Source organism: Stigmatopora nigra, chromosome 16 (assembly GCF_051989575.1).
Source record: "Stigmatopora nigra isolate UIUO_SnigA chromosome 16, RoL_Snig_1.1, whole genome shotgun sequence".
Classification (NCBI taxonomy): Eukaryota; Metazoa; Chordata; class Actinopteri; order Syngnathiformes; family Syngnathidae; genus Stigmatopora; species Stigmatopora nigra.
In genome coordinates this window covers 4772070-4793451 of record NC_135523.1, presented here as the reverse complement: position 1 = coordinate 4793451, position 21382 = coordinate 4772070, and the positions used below count along the sequence as shown (strand labels likewise).

The 21382-nt window shown below is 40.6% G+C and overlaps 3 protein-coding genes across 4 annotated transcripts in view; 2 read left to right on the top strand and 1 right to left on the bottom strand.

Moving 5' to 3' along the window:
* Positions 1-21224, bottom strand: part of zbtb47b (zinc finger and BTB domain containing 47b) — a 30040-nt gene extending 8816 nt beyond the window's left edge. The window contains exons 1-14 of the mRNA XM_077735704.1: positions 20795-21224; positions 12141-13172; positions 11917-12064; positions 11213-11328; positions 10970-11114; positions 6466-10703; positions 5125-6395; positions 4415-4664; positions 3571-4343; positions 3373-3490; positions 2267-2481; positions 2067-2196; positions 1506-1665; positions 701-759 (exon numbers count right to left, since the gene is read on the bottom strand). Coding sequence (XP_077591830.1) covers positions 10342-10703; positions 10970-11114; positions 11213-11328; positions 11917-12064; positions 12141-13172; positions 20795-20797 — 1806 coding nt within the window. The 5' untranslated portion in view covers positions 20798-21224 and the 3' untranslated portion in view covers positions 701-759; positions 1506-1665; positions 2067-2196; ... (4 more) ...; positions 5125-6395; positions 6466-10341. The remainder of the gene's footprint in view (positions 1-700; positions 760-1505; positions 1666-2066; positions 2197-2266; positions 2482-3372; positions 3491-3570; positions 4344-4414; positions 4665-5124; positions 6396-6465; positions 10704-10969; positions 11115-11212; positions 11329-11916; positions 12065-12140; positions 13173-20794) is intronic.
* On the top strand, positions 667-4820 carry hhatlb (hedgehog acyltransferase like, b). 2 transcript variants are annotated; one of them, XM_077735709.1, is made up of 12 exons: positions 667-839; positions 1467-1623; positions 1942-2009; positions 2074-2187; positions 2264-2458; positions 2633-2842; positions 3304-3475; positions 3551-3695; positions 3759-3794; positions 3951-4152; positions 4215-4356; positions 4458-4820. In XM_077735709.1, the coding sequence occupies exons 2-12, from the start codon at positions 1518-1520 to the stop codon at positions 4685-4687; spliced, it is 1620 nt and encodes a 539-aa protein (XP_077591835.1). In that variant the 5' UTR covers positions 667-839; positions 1467-1517; the 3' UTR covers positions 4688-4820. The 2 variants fall into 2 exon arrangements, with proteins under 2 accessions (XP_077591835.1, XP_077591834.1); XM_077735708.1 differs by having other exon boundaries at positions 667-850.
* On the top strand, positions 5155-9011 carry klhl40b (kelch-like family member 40b). The gene is made up of 6 exons (XM_077735702.1): positions 5155-6381; positions 6514-6674; positions 6733-6840; positions 6920-7105; positions 7177-7326; positions 7490-9011. The coding sequence occupies exons 1-6, from the start codon at positions 5269-5271 to the stop codon at positions 7599-7601; spliced, it is 1830 nt and encodes a 609-aa protein (XP_077591828.1). The 5' UTR covers positions 5155-5268; the 3' UTR covers positions 7602-9011.
* Positions 21225-21382: the final 158 nt, after the last annotated feature.

Below are 21382 nucleotides of genomic sequence, written 5' to 3'. Positions count from 1 at the left end.
ATGGCCATTAAGAACATGGAAAATAGCGCAAGCTCCATTTTATTTCATTGTTCATTTGCATAGACTATATTTAAATATTCATTTAAACACAGATTACAGCAAAATATTTTATCTACACACTAAATAACAAATATGTATTTCTGTTTACTGTTTTTGTAATTGATAGTCAGAAAATTTTCATTCTAATTTGGAGTAAAACAGCAAATATAAAACCAAAAATTATTTTAAATTAACAAATGTTTCTGTTTACTGTTTATGTAATTGATAGTCAGAAAATGTTCATTCTAATTTGGAGTTAAACAGCAAATATAAAACCAAAAATTATTTTAAATTAACAAATGTTTCTGTTTACTGTTTTTACAATTGATATTTAGAAATATTATAATTTGGAGATAAACAGAGCAACTATAAAACAAAAAAATATTCATAGATGTACTCAAAGTTTACACTTACAACTAGCATCTAATTTCCCTTCAGTTGTATTTAACTTTTTAATCCAATACTCATGCAAGTAAACTTTTAAAGCTGTTTCTTTCAAAATTCTAGTTTTGCTCCTGCACTTGTGTACAATTGTTCATAACTGTCCAGCATTTCAATGCATCTTACTGGACATAAAATCCTTTGGGGGGCAAATGATGCCCACCCACAATTGTTGGCCCGCCCCCCCTTAACCAGCAAAAGTAGAAAAACAACAAGTCACCTTTTCAACTGCTGGCAGCTCCCCTCTCCTCAGGGAGTCTGAGGGACCTGCAGTGGACCCTGAAAAAGATCGTGCCACCTTTTAGCTGGGTAGAACATTTCAAATCATTTGGAACATTTTTTTGAAGCAACTTCTGCTGGTAAGTTCAAGGTCAGTACAATAACAGGTGCTTGCTGAGGACAAAGTAAAGTGCATGACCATGTTGCTATTTCTAGGCATGCATGAAACTCAAACATCTATCTCTATTTATTCTTGAAATACTTTCTTTATTTTTAAGACAAGTGTTCTTCTCTAGCAGTTTTTAACCTTGTTTTTAAAGCCTCCTCTAAAAAGGAGACAGCAGCTGCATCTAATGAGTGAAAATGTCACTCAAGGCATTTTTGTGTAATTATTTGATATGCCTTGAGCACTTTTTAATCAACCAATCAGTCCGGCTCATTTTATATATGTAATCTAAAAAGGAATAAGCAATTTGATTTGACCTGTTTGATATTAACAGTGGTAGGACATGAGATAAAATGTCAAAATTATTTAGAATCCATGACTAGATTTGTATTAAATTTCATTTTCAATTCATATCATCATATTCAATTCATTTCATAACATATCGGACTGCAAAAAAAATCATCGTGTAGTTAAAATTTGTGTATAGTGGGAGTGTCCCATTGCTTTTGTCATTAGAAAGAAGCAAAGGCCATTGATGTCTGGTTTGACTTCCACAAGTAAAACCAGTTTGGGATGTTTATACACATATATATATGTTCAGGAGCTTTTTTTGGCGAGCTCTTGGAGCCTATGTGTGTACCTGTGTATCGTCATGGCGATCAAAGCGGCGCTTCCCAAATATGAGCTGTACTTCTACTACGTCGTGCTGGCTTTGGCCCTGTTGTGGTCCACCTGCTGGGTTTTTGACACGTCCACGTGTGAGTATGAAGCAATGCACACACCCACGCAGGCACACGGTACTGCAAAGGGAAATTAAACACTTAAGACAGCAATTTAGAAAAAAACTATAGCACTGGGTTAAACACAGTCATACCTGTGAAATAAGTGGAATAAAATGCAAATCTTTTTGTATAATTCAAATGATTATTTGTATTTTCAATGATGTGACTATAAAGTTTTGTATTATGTTACTCAATTTATTATTTTTAGTGTACTATTTTAACTCTTTCATTGAAAAAATATTATAAATGTTCATATTTATGTTCTAATCAGCTTGCTATCATCTTTCTTTGTAGCAAATATAAACAGAAAACCATTCAAGTCCAGCGTGAAGCCAGGATGGCACTACCTTGGCAGGAAAATGGTAAGCTACACCTTTACAAGTCCTTCATCAATTCCCAACCTTTCATTTTGCTGTTACCTTGCAGGACACGGCTGATTCGGAGTGGGCCATGTGGATTTGGACCTTCCGCTCTCACATTGTGTTCGCCTTGTCCGGCCACGTGCTTTTTGCCAAGCTCTGCACCATGTTGGCTCCTCAGGTGCTTCTTCTAGAAAGATGAGAGGCTTCATTAGCAGTCAGCAAGGAATGACGGCATTGTTTATGTCGTTTTACAGTACAGGTCGTTGGTGTACATGGCGTACGGGATCTTGGCGGTGTGGACCAGCATGGGATGGACCTACGTCACCCTCATCCTGTCCCACTGCATTCTGCTCTACAGCATCTCCTTGGTTAAGATACGCTGGCTGTGCTTTGTCACTGGATTTTCCACGCTGGCTACCTTCAAGTGTGAGCCCTTCCTGACTTGGCAGGTATGTTAAGGTATTTACCTGACCTGCAAATGTTAAGGAGTTCTGATCAATTTCCCTGGAAACACAATTATTTTATTTTTACAACGAAAAATGAGAATATTTCAGGGGTTGATTTCTAACATTTCCTTTTTTTTTTGAGGGGATGTTTGGGTTATTAATGATATGATTTTGTAGGCCAATTTTGTTGCGGGCGACTTTGACCTCCGCCAAGTCCTCTTTTACGGCGGCTGCGGCTTCACCGTCATGCGCTGCATCAGTTTCGCCTTGGAAAACTGCGAGCGCAAGGACGGCAACTACAGCATCTTGGAGCTGCTCAAGTACAACTTCTACCTGCCCTTCTTCTACTTTGGCCCCATCATGACCTTTGATAAGTTCTACGCTCAGGTCTGTTTCAAAAACGCCCACAGGCGTAACTTGAGTCTATTGGTGGTAACCTTGTTGGTTTGTCGCACCTTTAAATGAAGCATGAGCTAAGCTATTTATATCTCTGCATGACAAACCAGCTACATAACTGTATAAAATCAATAGGCAGAATATTAGCTAATTTAACTAGAATTGTCAGAGAAGTAAGACGTTCAAATGAGGTTTTTGTCATAACTCTAAATTAATGTACTTATTTTTTTAAGTGTAATTTTGTAATTTATAAAAGTTTCAAAATTAATGAGTCTTCTACATTTACATAGTCATGCTTATCTTCAAATAATTATATATACACGACTAAATAAATCGGAGTAATTTCCCTTGCTAAATAAAAAAAAAAAAAACCCACAGAGTAGTGCACTATAAAACATGAAGCTATTTTGCACATTACACAGTGAAACTATCAACTGTGCTGCCTCCTACAGGTTAATAAGGCAGACCTCAGCCGTAAAGAACGAGAGATTTGGAACATCAACCTGCAAGGTGTGACTTACATGGCCACCATCTTGGCCGTGGATCTCCTCTTCCACTTCATGTACGTCCTCACCATACCCACCGACTTGAAGCTTCTCAGGCATCTCTCCGATTGGGCTCTGGGTACATCCACGTTCTCTAAAAACAGATGAAAATGATTTCCAATTAGTTTAGGAGTGACTTGTGTTTGGTTTCCAGTCGGCGTGGCCTACTTCAACCTGATCTACGACTGGGTGAAAGCCGCTGTCATGTTTGGGATCATCAACACAGTGTCCAGGCTGGACCACATGGACCCACCTAAGCCGCCCAAATGCATCACATCGCTCTACGTCTTTTCTGAAACGTGAGTTCGAGTATTATTGTTTTCGTCAGACCTTTTCCCATCATTTTTTGTCTACTTCCTCAGACACTTTGACCGAGGCATCAACGACTGGTTGTGCAAGTGAGTATCCCACATTGGTCCTCAGCTTGTAAAAAATGTAAATACCATCACTAATGAAGAATTTGGCGCTTAAATCTCACCATTTTAGGATTTTATAGTAATTAAAGCAATTCCGGGTGTGACATCACAACTGTAATAGATAAACATGCTTAAAAGGTACGTGTACGATCACCTGGGCGGCAAGCACGATGACGTTCTAGCAGAGTTGTTGGCCACGCTATGCACTTATGCTGTTACCATCCTGTGGTTGGGGCCGAGCAAGGTGGTTCTAGTTTGGGCTTTCTTCAACTGCTTTGGTCTCAACTGCGAGCTCTGGGCAGCCAAGTTCTTCTCTGTGGAGCCTTTCGTGTCTTTTGAGGTCAGTTTTGTGGTGTTTAAAGCAATGACTTAAGATTTTCTTAAAGTTTTCTCTTTCCAAAGAGCGCAATGTCAGAAGCCATGTCCCGTCGGATTCGTGCCGTTGTCTGTATCTTCAACTTCTGGTGTATCGTGCTGTACAATACGCTGCTTCTCAACAGTTTGGACTTTGCCAAGTTGGTTGCCAAGCGCCTGTTGCTCAAAGGTGAAATCTCAGGCTATGTGGTTCAAATAATACGATTGTCAAGAAAAAAAAATCTTACTTGGAACTTAAGTGCAGCTTTCTCTGTTCTTCTGGTTTGGCAGGTTTTCCGATAACCACCGTGGTGGTCATGTTTGTGACTTATTGCCTGATTCAAGTGATTAAGGAGCGAGAAAGGAGACAAGCCCTCATCGACGACCCTGATCCGTGTCCTCCCGTGACGGTGGATGGATCCACGCCAGTAGAATCTCCAACTCTACCTCCAGTCGACACCTTGAGTTCAGCTGCAGCCACCGCTCAGCCTCTCGACCCTAGCAAGCAAAAAGCAGAGTAGATATTTAATGCGGACAGTTATTGGCTTACGTATAGTCTTGATTTTCTAAATCTCATGTGTTCCTGAACAACTAGAGTGGCCTTTTGTGAAATATCTGTCAAGAATGAAAATAAATGGAATGCTAGAATGGCAAAAGCAATGTTTTGTCCTTAATTTTTAAATGAAGTCTTACTAAATTCTATTTTCATTGCGACTATGTTATAATTTAGTGAAACGTCATGAGGACTTCTGGAAATTACAAATCAAAGAATGATTTATGACATAGAATAACTATAATACAATATATAGTCGAAAGTCTATTTCTGTGCAATGAAGCCATGTATCAGCTGCCACAGAGTGGGTGGGTGCAACTCCAGGGCGAGCTCGGGTGGGTTTTAAGAGAGCGAGTGGATGTCATTTTCCAGAATGAAGCCCATTGCCGGTTATAAATAGCTTGCCTGTTGGAGCTCAGTTGAAAGGTGGGGACAGCTGGGGGACAGCCGGGGTTCAGTTGGCGACCGACTCTTTCCTGGTAAGAGACAACTCCTTTGATTTGAAGACCCTGAAAAAAGGATCTTCAGAGTCACCACCGGCCAGGAAGAATGGCTCTACCAATGAACCCCATGGACGAGCCTCGGGTGTACCAACAGACGCTTCTCCAAGACGGCCTGTATGACCTTCTGGAAAATGACAATCTGGTGGACTGCGTTCTGAAAATCAAGGACAAAGAGTTTCCTTGCCACCGCTTGGTCCTGTGTGCCTGCAGCTCCTATTTCCGTGCTCTCTTTCTGTCAGATGTGGAAGAGAGCAAAAAACGTGAGGTGGTCTTGGAGGACGTGGAGCCTGGGGTCATGGGGCTCATCCTCAAGTACTTGTACACTTCCAGGATCAACGTGACGGAGCAGAACGTCCAGGACATCTTTGCTGTGGCCAACATATACCAGATCCCGTCCATTTTCACAGTCTGTGTATCCTTCCTTCAGAAACGTCTGAGTCTCAGCAATTGCCTGGCAGTCTTCAGACTTGGTTTAATGCTGGACTGTCCCAGGCTAGCAGTCTCGGCTCGGAACTTCGCCTGCGAACGCTTCCGCCTCATCTCCAGGGATGAGGACTTCCTTCAGCTGCAACCCAGCGAGCTAGCGGCCATCTTGGCCAACGATAACCTGGATGTGGATTCTGAGGAGCTTGTGTTTGAGGCATTGATGAGATGGGTGGCAAGAGACTTGGGGGAACGAGAAAAGGAACTACCTGGATTGTTGGACTGCATTCGTTTACGCCTGCTAGGCGAGGATTACTTGAAAGAAAAGGTAGAGAAGAACAAACTCATCTCCAATAATCCGGAATTGAAGATGAAACTCCAGTTGGTCAAGGATGCTCATGCCGGGAAAATGCCTGAAGCGAAAGCTGCTGGGAGGAAGGAAGAAAATGCAGAGAATGGTCAGGGTGAGGAACAAGAAGAGAATCTTCTCCCTAGCATCCTGAATGACAACATGCGCTTCGGAATGTTTGTCCGTGAACTGATCCTGATGATCGGAGACGCGGGATCTGTGGCCTACGACCCGACAGGGAATGACTGCTTCATGGCATCCGTCTCCACGCAGGTTCCAAAGAATCACGTCAGCCTTGTCACCAAGGAGAACCAGATCTTTGTAGCCGGGGGTTTGTTCATCGATGAGCAGAACAAGGAGGATCCGCTCTGCTCTTACTTTTTGCAGGTGAGCTGTCAGTTCTGGGGGTTGGAAAATTCAGAATTTTATTTGCATTATTCAGACTTTTCAAAATGTATTATACAACCATACCTTGTAGATTTTCATTGTAAAACTTTTTTAACAATTATGTGTGTCCAGTATGACCCGGTCAACGCTGACTGGCTAGGCATGCCACCACTGCCTTCTCCACGCTTCCTATTCGGGCTCGGCGAGGCCGAGAACTCCATCTATGTGATCGGAGGGAAGGAAGTAAAGGACCAGGAACATACCCTGAACACAGTTCTAGTCTACGACAGACAGTAAGCTCCTTGTCTGCATTTGGGTTGCAAAATTATTGACAGGATCTCTTGTTGGTAGATCTTTCAAGTGGGGTGAATCAGACCCGCTTCCTTCTGCATCCTATGGACACGCAACTGTTTCTCACAACGATGTGGTTTACGTTATCGGAGGAAAAGGAGACGACAAGTGAGTACATATATGTCCGATGTTTACCATTTCTAAGTTACCGCTCGTGACCAAATGCTCTTTTTTTTAATGTGCCAAGGAACTGTTTGAGCAAGATGTATGCGTACGATGCCAAGAAGTTCGAATGGAAGAAGCTAGCTCCCATGAAGACGGCTCGATCATTATTCGGTGCAACGGTTCACCAGAACAAAATCTATGTTGCGGCTGGTGTCACTGATACGGGCCTTACGGATTCCATGGAGGTGTACGACATTGCCACCAACAAGTGAGTTCCTCAGATACAAAAATGAAGGTGAACAAAATTTAGGCTAAGAGGCTTTTGCGATCGTTCTACAGGTGGTCCGACTTTGAGCCGTTCCCACAGGAACGCAGTTCTCTGAACTTGGTGTCTCTGGGTGGCTCGCTCTTTGCCGTGGGAGGTTTCGCCATGATGCCTTTGGAAGACAGTGAGGACATCATTCCCAAAGAGATGAACGACATATGGAGGTAAGGAACATTACACATTCGAGGGAAAAAAGCAACTAGTATACGAAGAAGCACTAGAGTCACATTCAAATAAAATAGAGTATATTAAAGATAAGTTCATGTTTGCAGTTGGAAATAGACATCTTAAAAGTGAAGGTTGTCTTTTTTCTCTGCCCCTATTTAGGTATAATGAAAAAGAGAAGAAGTGGACTGGAATCCTGAGAGAAATCCAGTACGCCTCAGGCACCACTATTCTGGCAGTCCGACTCAACACACTGCGTCTCACCAAGATGTAAATAAAATTGAAAAATATGTCAAGTTCTTACCTAGTAAAGCCCTCCAAACATGTCTTGGCATATCAAGTGTCTCCAACAAAGTTGGAAGCATGGCACCACCTGAAATATCTTAATACAAATTGTCCATTACGAGTTAGGCATTTACTATTGTATATTTTTCTAATTTTTCCTTAATCAGATATGCAGCTAATTTAATCTCACCCCCTTTTTTTCACTGTATTAAATAAAATGTACACCAAATATGATTTTGCTCAAGTCTCCAAAAAACAAAACAATAGACAGCTCATTCTGCAATATCTCGATACGCTTTAATGTTCACATGATGCTGTGATGCAGCAAAGCTGTTTTTTTTTTTAATACAGACATTACACACAAATGCGAGTCGATATAGCATTACAGATGTCTATTGTTATTGGCACCTCTAGACACTATCCTCTCATTTTAGTAGCTTTGTTTTTAGTTTTTTTTAATATTAGGTCTCTGGACACCACATTACTATGAAATACTTTAGTGTACTGCTGATAACAGAAGTGTGGAGACAATAAGTTAATAATAAATGTATGGAGTAAAAAAAGTAAATGCTTCTATGTTTAACAATTGAGTATGTTTTTAGAGTTGCATGGTTCACCCACTCGAATAGAATAGACATATACTGATATGCCCTATCATAGTTTTAGGAACCTTGCTATTATCGTTATGATTATTAAAAGTAGTTAAGTATGCCTCAAGTGCAAAATAAGCCAGCTTCGTTTTTGAGGACAAGGGCATGTCCACCTTAAACATTTTGGCTGAGAGCCTCAGTGAAGAATAGCGCTTAATCAGAAGCGATAAAATCCTCCCTGCCAGTATGAGATTCAGTATGAGTCCTCAGCAAAACTGTGCAAAAAAAAAGACCTCCTTTTTTAACTGCCACTTAACATAATGACACCACATTAACATCTGACAGGTTCAAAAATTAGATATGCTCGTATATATTGTACAAGTTGTCAGAACAGATTACGTTTGCTTTAAAAGCAGCCGTAAAGATGTTATAGTCTTTAAGTCTTGGTATACAATCAGCAAATTTAATAACTCTGCTCAGTATATTAAAAAAAGATAAAATATTCCACAGGGAAAGATTAGCTAGTGTTGAAGTCAATAGAGAAATTAAAGGGAATTCTGTACTATACATTATATATTAGATAACCTGTTAAATGTTATTAATGTTATTGTCGCAGTGTTAGAATGCTTGTGGTTTTGACCTAAAGTGTAATTTAAGGCAATACACTAAAGAAATGTTGTAATTTAACATGGACTCCAGATGAATCCCTATTTACTGAACTGGATTATAAAGTGCTTCCATTTCTAGTCATTCATTTTCAAATTTTAAGACCTCAAACCAAGTGGTGCATCCTTATTAACAAAATAAATAAAAATACAGATTGAGTCTATGGTTTTCTCATTTTGATTTTCTTTATATTGTGGCCAATAGTTTTCATACACAAGACATTTTGGGCCTGTGCTTTTTGGAATAAATTGGGGAAAAAATACAACAAAATGTGTTATTAAAACTAAAGTCAGTGAGAATAACTAAAAAGATAACAGTATAAATTATGATAAAAATGATTTGTCCCACACTAAAAGATTTACCCTCATTTTAGTAAAGGAATGAGTGCATTCTACGACCTCTAGTTAAATTTAGTAGCGGTCAACTTCAATTTTAAGGTGTTTTGGATTTTGTAGTACAAAAGCAGCAGAAAGAAAGTTGGATGAAAAGTAATAATACGTGGTAGTGAAATCAGATCAATATTCACTAAAGTGCTTCGTCTTTGAAAAAAAATAAAAACAAAAGGAAAGTTTACAAAATGTTCAATTAAATAACGGACAGATTAATGGACAGCAGATTTTTGCCCATCTCAGTTTTTAAATGGACACATCTCTGTACCGACATAACTGTGACCCACATAAACATACAACCATGTCTAATAATGGAAAGAGTATATTTCAGTTACATTATTAAATGTAAGGTGCCTGGGAGATTATAAACACTAGATGACAAAGCTACATAGGACGCAAGCAAATGCGGTTTGGTTATTGTGTATACATGATTACACTCCTACATTATTCCCCCCAAAAATTGAGTTTATATTGGGATTTCAGGTAACATTTCAGAATTGACCTAAAATGCACTATAATCTTTAGAGGTGAACTTAAATTGACCTGTAAACAGCTCATCCAAATGTCAAAAGCATTTGCGTAATTTGACATTCAACATGAAAACTCAAAAGCATAAAATTTGACAGGTCTCAAGAAGCAAAACGTTCCATCTTGTGGAATTTTTAGAAAGACAACATCCTAAAAGTAAAATCTAAACATTAAGGGAATCGCAAATTCTTGCATTTTAGATTCATCATGAAGTATTACCTCAAAGCCTAACCTTCCTAATTATTTATGAGTGGGCAATATTCTGAAAATCGGGCTTTTGGTTATTATTGCTGCGACGCACACTAACAAAATGCAACTTTTCTTACTTATTGTTGCCAGAGATGCTACAATCGCTGCGTTGTGCAAGGCTCCAAAAAGAGAAATGTTGCAGGTCCCCAAATGCAACCAGCACACCAAATGTAGATGTAAAAAAAAAGAAAAAAAAATACCCCAACGACTTTGATGACTCATTTCCATTCATAGGCAGTGTAGCTGAGGCGCAAAAGCTCCAGGGTAATCAAAAATAAATCAAAAACTAACCTTGAGTTCTGATGATTCAGATATCGGAATTCATCCTATTGCCGGGAAAGAAAGAAGGCAGTGGGAGAGGTGGTATGTGTGTCGGAGGAGGCTGAAGCACGGATTGCTGCGAGGCGCCAGACGGCATTTGAACCGGCTGCTGCTCCATTGTCCGCTCTGGCCGCGTCGTGGCGGAAGAGCCGAGCGGGTCGTCGGGCGGCTGACTCACCCGAAAGCACTTTTCTCGATGAGCTTTGAGCATATTGGAAAAGCGGAAACGTTGGCCGCACACCTCACACGGGTAGGGCTTCTCTCCCGTGTGGGTGCGACGGTGGCGCTTCATGTTGGGCCGGCTCGTGAAACTCTTCCCGCAGATCTCGCAGATGTACGGCTTCTCTCCTGCCCCAAAAAAAGAAGTAAATAAAACGACAATAAAGGCAAATTAAAGCGCGGACTACTAGTATTGTGGACAGCCTTAGAATAAGGTTATCAGAAATAATGCACCAATGCTGTGGAGTATGTACTTTTCCAGATCTGGTTTCTAAACACTGACACAACAGGCCATTACAGTAATTACTTTTCAGTAGTGCAGTAATTTAGTATTAAAGTAAAAAAGGGAAAGGTGCAGAAATCGGAGTGAGGATGCACAAGTCCGCTGTACTCACCAGTGTGTGTTTTCATGTGTTCATCAAAGTACTGCTTCATGTTAAAGTCTTTTCCGCACCACTGGCACATAAACTGTTTGTGTCCAATGTGGATACTCATGTGCGAACGGAGCTGGTATTTATACTGGAAACGTTCATTGCAGTTCTGAGATGGAAACCAAAAAACACACGTCAACAAATAAATTGTAAGATAATAATGACCTTGTCGAATATTTCGGCGTGATATGGAAACGGAGCTCAAACCTCACACTTGAAGGGCTTCTCTCCGGAATGCTGCAAGGAGTGCACCTTCAAGGACATACTGCGCTTGAAGGACTTCCCGCATGTCTCACAGGTGAATGGCATGTCCTTTGTATGCGCTTCGAAGAGCCAACACACAGAAAAAGATCATTTTCTTTAACGCAAAAGCAAGGATGCAATCAATTGGGGAACACCTCGAGGAGTTGAGTTTTTACCTCCTGTATTGGCTCTGTATTTTGACAAATAAAGGGATTATCAAGTAACTTGACGGCAGAAAATGTGATTGAATTTGGGGTAATGAGGTCACAAATAAAACAAAAATCATTGTCTGTGAGCCAGATGACTTTGTTTCATACTTAAAATGCAATGCTCACTCTGACAAATACGGCAATGGTTTGAATTTGGCTGCATAGGCAGAAGTCTGCTCTCTCTTATTTCGTATATTGTAGCCAAATCATCCCCTTTTCTCCTCTCCACCCTTAAGCAAAACTCCAAAGTTGTGTCACCCGTCTTGTGCTCGTAGTTCAATGTGACAGCAATCAGACAAACTGTCTCCAAATAGTCTGTCCTTGAAATGATTGAAAATGACGCTACTAAAAGGACAGTTTCAAAATAAAATAACATACCTCTTGCATTCGGACACTCATTTGAGTAAAATATTTTTCAGGCTAATCTCAAACAAAATGAAGACTCAACTTTCCACTCACCGACCATGTGCTTGCGGACGTGCGCCATGGTGTAAAATCTCTTGTCACAGATCTCGCAGGAGAACCTCTTCTCGGCATAACCGTGGACCACCTTGTTGTGCTCGTGCAAGGACCACAGCTTCTTGAAGACCTTGCCGCACACTCCACACTAGTCAGGACAAAACACAAAAAGCCAAAAGTTAGCATTCTATGAAAATTTCAGTCCACAATCCAAGGCAACCAACCTGTATGCTCTTCTCACAGTTGGTCTGCTGGTGCAGCAGTAACTCACTTTCCAGCAGGAATCTCTTTCCACAGCTGGCGCAAGGGTTCGCCCGGCTGTGTGTGGCGCTGGTGTGCTTTTCCAAGTACCAGTGGTTGTTGAAAACGCGTGGGCACTTCTTACATGAGAATTGCTGCTTCTCCTCCAGCCTGGCCTTGGAACCGACGCCTTCCACGTCCCCCGGACGCTGATGGGCGAGCGCCACCGCAACAGCGAGCGCCCTGCGAGGACGTCCAGACTCTGGCTCTACTGGCGGAACGTCGAGGACGTTCTCCTCCTCTTCGTCGGTGCTCTGCTCCAACTTGTCTGTCTCTTTTTCCAGGTTATTCTCCTCTTCGTCATCTTCCGACTCGCTCCCGACAAATCCGCAAATCTCTTTTGCCTCTTGGCTACCTTCGGAGCCCTTGGACACATTCAGCGTTTGGTTGTTGAGGTTGACTTCCACGATGATTTGATCTTTGTTGAAGCTGGCGTGAGACTCTGATACATTAGAGTCCTCGCAGCACTCCTGTTTGATTTCCTTGTAAACCTTGCCGCCGCATTTGTCCCGGTCGTTCATGTCGTTGCCGCGTAGAGACCGACTACTGATGAGTTGTCGGCACGACGTGGCGATGTCGCTCATCTGCAGCAAGGTGGCCGCGTTGAGCACGTCGCTGACCGTGCGACTACTCACTAAAAGCTTGGAGGTGTAAATAAAGTTGAGAACCTGCTGGAGCCCCTGAGACGTCAGGGCATCCAGCGACAAGTCTACGCGACGCAGCTGTTTACTGCGGGCGAATAGTGAGTGGAAAAAAGGGCTGTAGGCGGCTAGAACACCTTTGTGGGCCGGGAAAGTGCTGTGATGGCGCACCAGGACGATGTCCACGTCACACAGGTCGGGCTGGAAAAGGCGCTGCTCGTTCAGGCGGTCCATCAAGCACGTGAAGTGAAGGGCGACATCCTCTACTAGAGAGAACTCAGCAGAGGGAAAGTCGGTGGTCTTCTCAACTATAAGCTAAAGAGAGACAGTATTATTAGTGTGGTAATTGCCTGGGTTTAGTTTAACTCTAAAAAGAGAGCATATAAAACAATATAAGGAGTCAAAAAGTCCAAAAAGTATTTTAAAAAAGACCTAATATATACATATAGTGATTTACATTGGTGTGTCGTTGCAGTTTTAATTTTGGCTGACTCCAATCTTGACATTTTAAGATTACCTCTGCAAAAATGTTTTCCATAAAAGACTTCTTGCAGGTGTATTGCGAGTCGCACTATTCCTCACTCCGCCTTTAAGACATTTTTATTCTCGTAATTGTCAATGGGTTTGTTTAGCTGCCGTCACTAATTGTTCCCACAGACTGTGTTTTGTCTTGTGAATAATTTGCGCTTCCTTTGGGATGTTGTGGTCATGCTGAACGATGGTGGTTAATGGAGCCGGCGGGAAAGTCTCTGAATGCAAATCAGTCTATTCATGCAGACTGATTGTGTGTGTGTGTGTGTATGCGCTGTGTTTTAATAAACAGTATCATATATTCTATTTGTGCGGGTGCACATTGTTTATGTCCTTGCTTCCATCCTGTCTGGATCGAAACCTTGCCCTTCCTGTGCTAAAACAGACACCCACCTTGGGGAGGGTCATGTAAGGATTCGCAACGAGTTGACTGTTGCACCTTGCTATTCTGCTGCGTTGACATATGCAGCTGTCAACAGACAGGAGAGGAAAACTTCTCTATTTGTGTATATATTACTGTACTTTCCGGTCTAAAAGTCACACTTTTTTTTGTCATAGTTTGGCCCTCTACTAATAGATTTTCTCTTTCATTACTGAAAGGCTGTTTTTTTTAGGCTGCAGTTATCTGAATAACTTATGTTAATAGATGCCGATTTAGTCTGTTTTACAATGGGTACTTTGACATGTTTGTTCTTGGTTTCTAATCAAATAAAAAACATTCCCTTCCAAAAATGTGACATACTCCAGAGTGACTTGTAAATATTTTTTTCCTCTTCGTTGTGCGTTGTTTGGCTGGCACGACTTATAGTAAGAAAAATACAGTAGGCATAATAATTTAAGGGCTTAAAGTATATTAATAAATGAGGACATAAATGAAGTTTAAAAACTATTAATATTGTCAAAATATTAGAAAAAATAAGTCAAAATATCACGAGAAATTAGCTGAATATGACTTGTATACAAAGCAGAAATTAGTTTTGCATTCCGGTGAGAATACAGCCAAAATTCTCTCTTTTAAAATGATGAAAATGCCTTTTTCCCCCCACATTGTTCAGGTATGAACATAGATTTGCATTTAGGGGGAGTAACCTTGAAGAAGTGGGCTCTTTGAAGAATTCAATTAGTGGGGTGTTAGATTTATTCATAGTTTGGAGCTGCTAAATTGGATAGATGGAGTGAAGTTGAGATGGGGTTATCGCTCACTCTTTGAGACATGGCCCAAGGGCACTGCACCGCAGCCTTAATCAGATCAAATGCAAGTGTTACTAATTTGCCCATAATCCTCATTGTGGTCTTTTGTCTTTTCCCTGGACTCGACTGCAACCAAGGCATAAAACGACGTCGGTTTATGCTTGGTAAATGTCAACAGATGTGAGACAGTTACAAGGTTAGACATTTTTTCAGGGAACCTCATGAAAAACAAATAGCCTCAAGTCAGTAAGATCAATCAAATGATTCAATATGGTTGGTTGAATAAAAATTAAAATAGCATCTTCTATGAAGGATTGTTTTAATGCAAATCAATGTTGTGGTGGTAAGTTCTAACCAATGATGCCAAAAGAAGCAAATTGATATTCTATAAAGGTCATACTGAAGTAGAGTCTTTTCTTAATTTGCCCCACTCTCAATTGTTGTCATCTCCGTCTTTCCTACTTATCTTCAAACTGGCAGCCAGGTTTTGTTTGCTGTCATTAGAACGGCACGTTCGACAAACCTCTCAGACACACGCAGCCTTTTATACATTATTGATGGCATACGTTTTGTCTGGCTTGCTGCCGGGAATTTATTTGTAAAACTACCAGTCAAAGTCAACCAAATTAAATGAAGCTCAAGATGGAAAAAAAGTGGATATTTTAGGCAGGTAAAAGGTTTTGCATTTGCAATATTGACTCAACCTAAAAGTCTGTCAATAAATAGTCAAAAATGTGGCTAACAAAAATAAATGTATCTTTTAAATTACTAAACAATACTTCACTGGGACAATAATAACTATGACTATTACAAGAATTAAATCAATTTAAGAATGAAGTCTGCAAACTACAAAAAATGTTTTGGTCATTTTATGATAACAATTAAATGGGGAATTTTGTCATATCTCAATAAGTCATAATGGTCTGAATTTCTTCAAAATAAGATGAGAAAATATTTGAAAATAATATTTGCATCCACAAAAATTATACTGTATCCAAAGAGAATATTCAACTTAATAAGGATTTCCATATACCACTCATATTTCTACAGAAAAAAATGAATAGATATACAAATGTAAGATACTTTGCAAGCAAAAGACATCAACTGGTCGCCGTGTCCTCTCTTCCCCAATAAAATTTACAACCATTTGAAAAAGTTTGCACCTCCTCAGGCTGTCAAGCACATGTAAATCTTTTACGAGTTGCTCTGCAGTAACTACGAAGCGCATACCTCACAAAAGATTTAGGAGAGGGGGGGGCGAAGCATGTTGACTCTCATTGAAAGCAAGGAATGTCTTCCGAGAGCAAAAAGGAATTATTTTTCTAGTCTCCTCAAGAAAAAGAAGACAAATGTCTTCGCTTAGTGCAGACTATTAGGTTAAAAGTGGGATAGAAAAGGACAACATGAAGTGACTGACACCCAGGGGAAGAGGACCCAACACTGGTGTCAGTCCATATCTCGCTCATAAGACAGGAAATGGTAGAGGAACCTAAGATGTACTGCCACTGAATCATTGGACATGAGCATTTATGACAAGGCTTAAATACGTGTTAAAGCAAATGCTTAAAGAGACTACAGGAGAATCCAAAACATTAAGTAACGGGAAAACATTAAGTAATGCTTAAAACATTAATTTTTGGCTATAAATAGTTCAACAACTGTCATCTAAATGAATTTCCCCAAATGTCATTCACAAGTACCTTTGTTGCTTCCCGTGGTTGGCTGGGATGAGCTCCAGCACCCCGCATAGTCACTCTGTGTAGATAAGCAGTACAGAATATGAATGAATACATTATATACAGTACATTTCCTTAGTTAAAGCGGTCTAGATTAAATTGCCATTACATTAATTTCTCCACAAATTCTGTATTGTTTGCATAGATCATGATATCAAATACCATATAAAAAACAATGTGTTGCAATATTGTACCGGTAATCTTACACATTTCAATGTGAAAACAGAAATCCTACAAGTGTTATGTGGTACAAATAACCCAATTACTGAAAAGCACTTGGACAAATATATTAAAAGATGTCTTTTATGTCTACACAAGAACCACCTTCCAAATTAAATGACTAACCCTCATCTTGCAGTGTAAGCAATAGCAATATACAGTCCCATCTACCCTACCAGCCCTAAACCTCAAATGCCCCCATCTGCACGCATAACTGATAGGCAGCATATGCAATGACACTGCAGATGCAAACAGATGAGGACATAACCAAATGTGGCCGGGTGGAGCTTTCAACAAGGCCCGCAGTGCTCTTTATGGACACGTCATAAAAACATGCTAATAAAAATCAATGTTGCAGGCTTGCCGCCAAGGTCATAGCAGCCGCGTGTGCATGCCAAAGTCAAGCCTCAAAAAGAGTGACAAAGCATTTGATAAGATGAAAATGGAACAAAGGTGGATGGCAACACCAATAGACTACTTAAAATGAGTTCTTCTACAAATATGCTTTGAAAATAAACTCCCCATAGTTCTAAAGTATTTAGCAATTAGAATATTTTTACCCAACTATTTGTATTATAATAATTGCTCACCGCAGTTGTATATTTTCTTTGTATAGCTAACCACTTAAAACAAACAATGAGGTTTAGATTAATCCTATCAATATCAACACAGGAAACAAAGCACTAGGCAAACGTTTGCTCTTGCAAAATTTTCCTCCCCCCGAGTCTCTTAAAACATTGCATGATTCCCCATCGCAACACTGAAATTAATACAGACAATATTATCTGCTGTAATCCCACACATCATATCACCTGATCCAGCAGGTCTGGGAGCATCACAGGCAACCAAATCTCTTCCCTTAAGCACCCCTCCCCACTTTAACCACCAGATCTGAATACATTTCCATTTATATAAATTCTAGCACAGGTGACAAGGCAATCTACAAGTGATATGCATTTAGCCGAGCATGAAATTGGGATGCAGCAACATAACGATTTGATTTTAGATTGCTTTTGACGACATTTAGGTAAAAGTTTCTAAGGGCGAACGAAGACTGTTTGCAAGCGTTTGTTGTGTCTCGGCCAGCGGGTTGAAAAAAGGAAGCGCTGAGTCAGGAAAACAGGCCAAGGGAGAGGGCCATGGTGTTGGCATCTCGTACACGTGCAAACACCCACACAAATGAACCCCACTGTGCTTCGGCCAAAACAATATTTTTATGGGTAAATAGAGACCATAGTGATGGCGGAAAACTTTGGCGCAAATCCTCAATTAGGTATGTAGTTCCATTTCTTCAAGATAAAGTTGTTTTTCTCACTTTGCCTTCATTAATGGCATTTTCGCGGGGAAAAAATACATTGCCCCCATCTTGAGGGATATATAGGCAAATACAAATCATATATGCATTAAGTAATTAGGACTTTGGCCTCACAGTTCTGGGGTCTTGGGTTCAAATCCAAGTCAATCCACCTGTGTGGAGTTTGCATGTTCTCTACGTGGGTTTCCTTCGGGTACTCCGGTTTCCTCCCACATTCCAAAGACATGCATGGTAGGCTGGTTGGACACTCTAAATTGCCCTGAGGTCAGAGTGTGAGCGTGAATCATTGTCTGTCTCCTTGTGCCCTACGATTGACTGGCTACTGTTTCAGGGTGTCCCCGAAAGTCAACTGGGATAGGCTCCAGCACCCCCTGTGAAGATAAATCGGCTCAGAAAATGAATGAATGCAGTGCAGCTACTTACCATACTATGATGAATCTTGAGAACCATTTATCAACACCATCCATTCATCATCCAAGCCACTCATCTTCACAATGATTGCGAGGGTGCCGGAGACTATCCCAGCTAACTATGGGCATTAGATAGAGCACAACCTAAATCAAATGGCAGCCAATATGTTTTTCCCTTATTTCTTTCTTATTTAAATAAGTGCATGTGCACCTAAATATGGCAAAGGGCATTGATAAGGTCTGTTGAAGACAAAAAGAACTCTGTGACGTTGGGAGGTAAGCAGGTGCAGCAGACATGGCCCGAGGCCATCAGGAAGGAGGATACTGTTGATATATTCATTATATCTTTCATAGCTGGGTACAATGAGATGAGAGGCTAACACAGGACTGCAAAGAGCTTCTTATCGAAGGAATCTCTTTGCTCGGGCTGTGTGTCTGTGCGTGTGTGTGCTGATGATGAGAAGGTCAGAGAGGACAAAAGGGTAGACGAGGTAGGGAGAGAGAGGAGAGCATCAGCTTTCTACTGTTGCAACCAATCAATTGAAGCAGGGGGAAGAAGCTGTAATGTCCATTTGGGAATGCAAATATTCTCTTTCTGCTCAGGAGTTTGATTAGAATTATGCTGACCGATCATTTCAGAACAATTAAGCTCCAGACAGTTAGGTTTAGCGACCTCACGGGAAAGAGGGGGAGTTAAAAAAAAAAACTGCACACAAGTTTTTCCAAGTGTTCTATGTGTTGACCATTATTTGTTATTCCTGCAATAAGAACGCCTGTTTAAAAAACAAACTTTTAGTCAAGTTAACCTAGTTTTAGCCACCTGCAGCAGTGCATTAGGAACTGTCAGCAAAGTTATTAAGGTTTTGCTTTTATGTATTCAATACTTCATAAATACTGATTAGTATAAGCCATCAGCGTGCGAGTTTTAGCCACTTGTATCATGTGATAACTTCAACTATCAGCCTCTACAAATCATCACTTAGCCTTAAAAAAAAACTCTTGCTTTGAGACTAACCAAATTTAGATTTAATTGGTACTGGTTTGTGGAAATGTTATTATGGCACACAATCAAAATTGAGTTAAATTGGTTGGAATCCAATGGACAGTATTTGTAGTGTTGTATACCAAAGGCCCCAAACAACGTGGTGCTATTTGAAGTGTCTTGGAATCTGCTGTGTGCCTTATTGTCCACTGTTCCTAATCTCAGGGGAATAAATTAGCAGCACGGTTTCCACAGCTAGTGAACTCCCGATGGCCGAGCCAGTGTCTGTTGCCCGGCTATGGAATGACTGCACTTTTCACAAGGCAGACAGTTCCCTCTTGCTTGGCACCAGGAGATAACCAAAGCCTACACACAAGTCGAGGGTGGGTAGGAATGCCTTGAAAAGACGGTTACATAAAAAGTCACATTGCCATGTGAGGATGGAGAAAGGAACTGACAATGCTTGGTTGATTACCAAGGCTTTAAAAACACACAATTTTGAAAACTAAGTATTAAAACTATTTACCTTGTGGCGGCCAACTAAAATCATGGTAATCACTAACATTGAACATTTTTTTTTCTTTTATACCAGATGACACAAAGATATAAATTTGCACCAAAAGGATTAAAAGCCTTACCTTTGTCCATGTTGGTCCTGGTTGAATCTAGAATCTTGTTATTCTTTCAGTTTTATCAACAATTTATGGATCTATAATTTTACCGATTAATTATAAATATCAATAAACATTTCAATTAAAAAACTATGAAAAAATGCAAAAGAAACATAAATAAACATCACATCATTGCATCATGAAAGCCACACTTATATACCACACATTAATAGGGCCAACCTAAAATCTGGCTTTTTGGGGTTGAGGTTTTCCCTTTCACTCTCTTCCAAATATCCCAGTTCAAGCAAATTTGACATCCATAACAGTTAGCGCCAGTTATTGAGTTGCATGTTAAAAAGATCAACATGACTAGTAGAAGGTATTCTTGGACTTACATATGCCCACTGGGTGGAGTGACAGGTACAAATAGTGATGAGCAGAGCATTGCCAATGTCATCCAGGCATCTTAATTTATAAATGAGGGAAATACATTATTAGGCATTAGTACAAAGCACAGGGCTCATTCACTCTGAGTGACCTGACCCAGATATTAACCCAAGCCTCCAGATGTGAACTCACTGACTAGGATTACTCCACTATGACCATCTCTACCACATGCTTTCCTAATGAGGCATCCCCAAATGACCCCAGAGAGCCAAAAACGCTGTGTAATTATGAGATCCTGCTGGAGGAGAAATCCTACAGTCCTACACTGTTATGGAACTGGACTTCCACTTTCAGACTGCCATAAACATCTTGACTTTTTTTTTTTTTTAACGCAACCATTGTATTCCTTTAACTTGTACCGCGAACTTCCAGAGAAAGACATCCTAAAAATCAACTAAAGCCACTACTCAAAAGCTCACTCCGATGTTAGATCCTTCATGAAAAAATAAAAATAATAAACAAAATGTGATGTTAACGTGTGTGTGTGTTGCCTACCATTTTGATCCAGCAGCGGCCAGAGGCTCCAAGGAGTCCGGCGATAACTCCTCTTGCGCCAGTTTCCACTCCGCCATGAACCCCCTACAAAAAGCGTAGATTTGTCACATTTTTGCTTCGATTTTTCCCCCCTTTTCGGCCAGTGATCCTCCTCCGTGCACCCCGTTGCAAGCGAGGCAGACAGATCACAAAATTGCCGAGGCTGCTTGGATTTTTTTGCAGGATGAGTTGGTTTTTTTGATTGGAGCTCGGGGATCATATGGGCGCTTTTCTTTTTTGGTCTTTTAAAGGGACACGGCGCTGTTTTAAAAGCGATGGACGTAGTGGCGAGACGGCTGCGTACGCATGAGAGGACACGATCTAATATTTTCAGCTTTTGCTGGGGCGTTTTTCCGATCAAAACCACGCAGTTTCACTCTGTGACGCAAAATGCCAACAGACGCTTTCGCTCTTGATGTGCGCAGTGATGACGTCAGAGGTCACTAAGTTCATCCCATTAAAAAAAAGTACGCTCGTTAACCTGTCTGGTAAAAAGTCAATTTCACTATTACTTTTAATGAATAACTTAGTGATTGTTAATTAACAATA

Excerpts from the sequence above, each read along its gene's own strand:
- hhatlb (XM_077735709.1), top strand. The coding sequence starts at position 1,518 with ATGGCGATCAAAGCGGCGCTTCCCAAATATGAGCTGTACTTCTACTAC. Across the intron at positions 2,188-2,263 it reads GCACCATGTTGGCTCCTCAG|TACAGGTCGTTGGTGTACAT; the intron begins GTGCTTCTTCTA and ends GTCGTTTTACAG. Across the intron at positions 2,843-3,303 it reads TTGATAAGTTCTACGCTCAG|GTTAATAAGGCAGACCTCAG; the intron begins GTCTGTTTCAAA and ends TGCCTCCTACAG.
- klhl40b (XM_077735702.1), top strand. The coding sequence starts at position 5,269 with ATGGCTCTACCAATGAACCCCATGGACGAGCCTCGGGTGTACCAACAG. Across the intron at positions 6,841-6,919 it reads GGAGGAAAAGGAGACGACAA|GAACTGTTTGAGCAAGATGT; the intron begins GTGAGTACATAT and ends TAATGTGCCAAG. Across the intron at positions 7,327-7,489 it reads GAGATGAACGACATATGGAG|GTATAATGAAAAAGAGAAGA; the intron begins GTAAGGAACATT and ends GCCCCTATTTAG.